The 5,000-nt window shown below is 31.4% G+C and overlaps 1 protein-coding gene across 1 annotated transcript; it reads left to right on the forward strand.

Moving 5' to 3' along the window:
* The first annotated feature begins 201 nt into the window (after nt 1-201).
* On the forward strand, nt 202-3,961 carry LOC145796619 (beta-amyrin 28-monooxygenase-like). The gene is made up of 4 exons (XM_082881813.1): nt 202-803; nt 1,775-2,213; nt 2,758-2,945; nt 3,486-3,961. The coding sequence occupies exons 1-4, from the start codon at nt 261-263 to the stop codon at nt 3,780-3,782; spliced, it is 1,467 nt and encodes a 488-aa protein (XP_082737939.1). The 5' UTR covers nt 202-260; the 3' UTR covers nt 3,783-3,961.
* Nucleotides 3,962-5,000: the final 1,039 nt, after the last annotated feature.

Here is a 5,000-nt window from a genome sequence, read left to right on the forward strand (position 1 = left end):
AGAGATGGAATATGTTCCCTTGGGTCCAAAGTGGAAAAATAAAATATTTTCAAAGACTCAAAATGAAAAATTTTAATTAAAAAAAAAAAACCAAAGTTGAAAAGTTTAATTTTTTGAAAATTTCAAATCTACCCTTTGAATTGGACAGCCCTAGGCTTTCCATATGCCTATATAAACCACACTTCCAAGCCCTACTCAAACACACCACCTTTACTTCCTAGTTCATTTTTTCACCAAAACACTATCATATCTTTACATCCATGGAGTTCCTATATCTCTCTATCATTCTTCCTTCCCTCTCTATTCTCATCACCATTTTTTCTCTCCGACACCGCTCCAATGACGGTGTCAAACTGCCTCCGGGCAGCTTCGGATGGCCTATTATCGGCGAAAGCATCGAATTCCTGTTTGGCAAGCCAGAAAATTTTGTGAACTATAGGATGACAAAGTACTCTCAAGAGATCTTCAAGACGAAGATTTTCGGAGAGAAAACAGCAGTCATATGTGGCCCAAATGGAAACAAGTTTCTCTTCTCCAATGAGAGAAAAATCTTCACTGGTTTCTTGCCTCACTCAAAGCAGAAGCTTTTCCTCTCATCAAAACCTGAACCAGTGGCAGCTCCACCAGTTCCACCACCACATGCGGTGGTAGCAGTGGCAGCGGTGGCTGTGGATGATGTAAAAGAAGTGATAAGGACACCTGGGTTTTTCAAGCCTGAGGCATTGTCGAGTTACTTGGGGATAATTGACTCAATTTCACAGCAACACTTGAAGACTCAATGGGAAGGCAAAGACGAATTGAAGGTCTTGATAGAGATTTTAATAAAAAAAATAAAAATTTCCATATTTAATCATTTCATTATTGGGGCTAAATATATTAGTTTTTTTTTTTTAGATGGTTCAAATTTATTAGTTTTTAAAACCTTCTTAAGTTACAAAATTAAATTTACTATTATATTTATATTACAGTAGTTATTAGATTTAATTCGTTACAATTATATAGTTTGGTTTGATTTTTCACGAACTATTTTTAGATGTGTTTTTATTTTCCTTTTATTTGATAATTTAATCATCTAATTTCTTTTTCTATTTAGATAAATCAAAATTAGATTCATCTAAAAAAATGAAAAAAAAAAAGGACTAAAAATATGAAAAGGTTCATTAGAAACAAATAAAAATCTGAATAAAAATGTAACAATTTTTTGTTTGGATTTTCGTTTGTTTTTAGTGAACTTTTTTATTTTATTTTTAGATACATCTAGATTAGGTGCATATAAAAAAAAAGTTGACTAAGGCCTCGTTTGGGAACAGGCTAATTTAGTAACTTTTTGGTTATTTTGCTAAAATGTGATGTAAAAAAAACTAGTATGTTTAGGATGACTTTTTGGCTTTTTACGAAAAGATGTGCAAAAAGTAGAGAGAAAAGGGAATCTTTGACTTTTTGGTATGAGTTGTTGGCTTTTTGGCTTTTTTAATAACTTTTTGACTTTTTGACTAAAATAGCCTCTTGCCAAACGAGGCCTAAAATGAAATAAAAAAAAAATTCACATAAACATAAATTGGTCAAAAAATAATTTTTTAAAAATCAAACCAAGCAGAAAATATTTTCTAAGAGTGTGAGACCCACAAGACACACAAGAAAATCATGTACATGAAGTTTTTACGGATGACTTTCTTACTATGTTATTTTACATGCATTCTTATTTTATATGTTATATATGTCTTAATAATTTTGTTGAATAATATTGAATTGTTCCATAATATTTTTGTAATAGGTCTACCCTCTGGCCAAGACTCTGACCTTGTCGATCGCTTGCCGGATCTTTCTAGGGATGGAAAATCCAGATCGTATCACGAGGCTGGTTCGCTATTTTGATGATGTCACCTTAGGGTTGCATTCGATCATGGTGAATTTTCCTGGCACTAACTTTTATCGTGCTGGCAAAGCTGCTGATGCTATTCGAAGGGAGCTAATTGCAGTGGTGAGGGAGAGGAGAGCCGCCATGCTAGGCAGTGGAGGAGCTATGAAACAAGATATATTGTCTCATATGATTGTAGTGAGTGATCCAACTGGGAAGGGTATGGGTGAGGCTGAGATTGCTGATAAAATAATGGGTTTGTTGGTGGCTGGTTATGCCAATGTAGCTGTCACCATTTCTTTCTTCATGAAGTTTGTGGGAGAAAGTCCAGACATCTACAATAAGGTCCTATCAGGTAATGACTTTGTTACATAATTTTCTATGAAGAATTATGTGATTGTGACATTTTTAAAATTATAAGTTACTATTATTTTATTTTTATTTTTTTGTGTGTAAATTTTTTTGTTTGTACAACCCAAAATTCTTTTGGATTGTAATTAAGGTACTTAGTAGTTGACATCTGCGATATACGGGATACAAGAATTTTTTTTTTCTAATCATAAATTTTAGTTAAATTATTTATGTGTATATATACATATAAAATTATTCAAAAAATATATTTTGTGACGTGAAAGAATAATCTTAGTTGATCGTGAAAGAATAATCTTATTTACGTGTATATATACATACAAAATTAATTTTTTGATAATAAATTTGTGAATAGAGTGAACCAACTATATTATATATATAATGGAATTTGGGTTGACAAATTTAAAACCAAACATTGATCAAATTTAAAATAATATTGTTCAATCTCCTAAAATTTTACGGACTATACTCATGTTGTTCGAGTTTCGTGTTACAATTAATTTATGTGTTTTTACATATTTGAAATGCAGAGCAATTGGAGATCTCAAAAGATAAAAAGACAGGAAAATTGCTAGACTGGAATGACATGTCGAAAATGAAGTACTCATGGAATGTAATGTGTGAAGTGATGAGAGTTGTCCCACCTCAACAAGGAACCTTTAGAGAAGTCTTAACTGACTTCACATATGCTGGTTACACAATTCCAAAGGGCTGGAAGGTGTGCAAACATATATGAAATGAAGCTTGTGTATTTTTTTTTTTTTTTTTTTTTTTCAGACTAGCTCCTTATTCAATGATTTGGAACTATCACATCATCTTTAGTTCTAACTACTTATAAAAATAAAATGAGATTTGAAATCCTATCTTTTAATCTTGTTGAGAAGATAGGTTTCAAATGAGTGGAATCTTGGGTCTTGTTTTTTTCTTGTTGGTTGTTAGGTAGGTGTATAGGCTTAAGATGGCCAAGTGTCCCCAACTTTTCAACCGTTACTCTTTAGCCTATGGTTTTTAATTTTCTTTCTCTAAAATTATATATATGTGTGTGTGTGTGTGTGAGAGGCATAACTATTTTTGTAGTCACCTTTTTTTTCTTTTTTCTTTTTTTCTTTTGCTTTTTCCATTTTAAGAAAACTCCTAACAACTTTGTTACCATGGTCGATTGATCATAAGTGGTTAGAACAAAATATAATATCTAATTTTGAACTGCTAAATAATTTTTCTTTAGTTATCGTAGCTAATTTGTGAGTGTTGTATGTAGGTATATTGGACAGTTAACACAACAAACAAGAACTCTAAATACTTTCGGGATCCAGAAAAATTTGATCCGTCAAGGTACGAAGGCGGAGAAGCACCGGCTCCATACACATATGTGCCGTTTGGAGGTGGGCCTAGACTTTGCCCTGGAAAAGAGTATGCTCGTTTAGTAGTGCTAACTTTCATCCACAATGTGGTGAAGAAGTATAAATGGGAGGTCCTTTTTCCAAAGGAGAAGGTTTTAGGTGATATGGTGCCAATGCCAGAAAAAGGAGTTCCAATTCGCCTCCACCCACATTAGTTTTTTTGAATAATGCTAAACAAATAAAATTTTCACAAAAAATAATTGTGATCTTTTGTAATTTTTTTTGTTTGGAATCAAAACATACATTATTGTGACTCAAAAATTTGAAAATGTTCCTATTATTTCATTTTGTATGAATTTTACGCATAGACTATGCGTAAAAAATTTCTCTAGTATTTATTCATGTATGTGATAAACTTTCTATGCCATTCAATTTGGACTTCATTGATCCACCTAATACTACATGATTTAATTTCTTTTAAATTTTTAAAAGTGAAAATTTTATTATAAAATTTTTGTTGCGATAATTCAAAAAAGCACCTCTATCGTTTTGTTTCAACAATACCTTCCACAAGAAGCCAAATGTGTGTGTTTGAGACAAAGCTCACAAATAACATCTTCCCTTAAATCTCTTAGAATTTTAAATTAAATCACAAACTTCTTTGCTAAAGCCTTTAAATACATTAATTATTATTTTTCTTTACACCCACTATATACATATTGGATCTTGAACCTTATGAAGGAGCACACTTGCATATTATAGAAGGTGAGTGTAAAGAAATTAGAGGTGTATTTAAAAGTAACCCCTATTTTACTTCTATTTGTGCTGGGTTAATAATAAACAAGTTAAAATATACAAAGAAAAATTTAAAGTATACAAAAGAAGAAAAAAAAAACATCTAGTTGTGTTTTTGTATATTTTTAAAAATTATTATATCAGACATATGCACGTAATTGTGTTAATAAATGTCATCCTATCTACTTGACATTTTGCAAACGTCTGTAACCACTTATACTCGGCGTTTTAATAAATATTTTTACTAGGGTATTTTGTTGTGTTGGTTCCTCACCAACCTAGTGGCTGTGCCAGCTCATGGTCAAGTTTTTTCTTGATGCCAACCTAGTTGAGATTAGGGTATTTTGTTGTGTTGCTTTGCACCTCCTTTTTTTATTGATGTTATTTCATTTGTTATGTCATCAATAAAGTTCTTTTGTTTTTTTTTTTTTTTTTTGCTGATAAAAAAAAACTTCACTCCATTACATTACTAACATAAAAAAATGTAAAACAAACAAAGAAATAATCTAATCTGAATTTTTTTTAAAAAAAAAATCACATTTTTTGCCAAGTGACCAAATCTCATCATCCACAACATCATACATATTGAGGTTGCCTATTCCGTCCTTGCCTTAACTTGGTTTGAGACATACTAGCTC

The sequence above is a fragment of the Camellia sinensis genome, chromosome 8 (genome assembly GCF_055761805.1).
Source record: "Camellia sinensis isolate YWXY chromosome 8, ASM5576180v1, whole genome shotgun sequence".
NCBI classification, from domain to species: Eukaryota; Viridiplantae; Streptophyta; class Magnoliopsida; order Ericales; family Theaceae; genus Camellia; species Camellia sinensis.

What these genes read in the sequence shown, in the direction of transcription:
- LOC145796619 (XM_082881813.1), top strand. Translation starts at nt 261, where the DNA reads ATGGAGTTCCTATATCTCTCTATCATTCTTCCTTCCCTCTCTATTCTC. An exon ending in AAGGCAAAGACGAATTGAAG is followed by an intron (nt 804 to 1,774) that starts GTCTTGATAGAG and finishes TTTTTGTAATAG; the next exon opens with GTCTACCCTCTGGCCAAGAC. An exon ending in CTACAATAAGGTCCTATCAG is followed by an intron (nt 2,214 to 2,757) that starts GTAATGACTTTG and finishes TTTGAAATGCAG; the next exon opens with AGCAATTGGAGATCTCAAAA.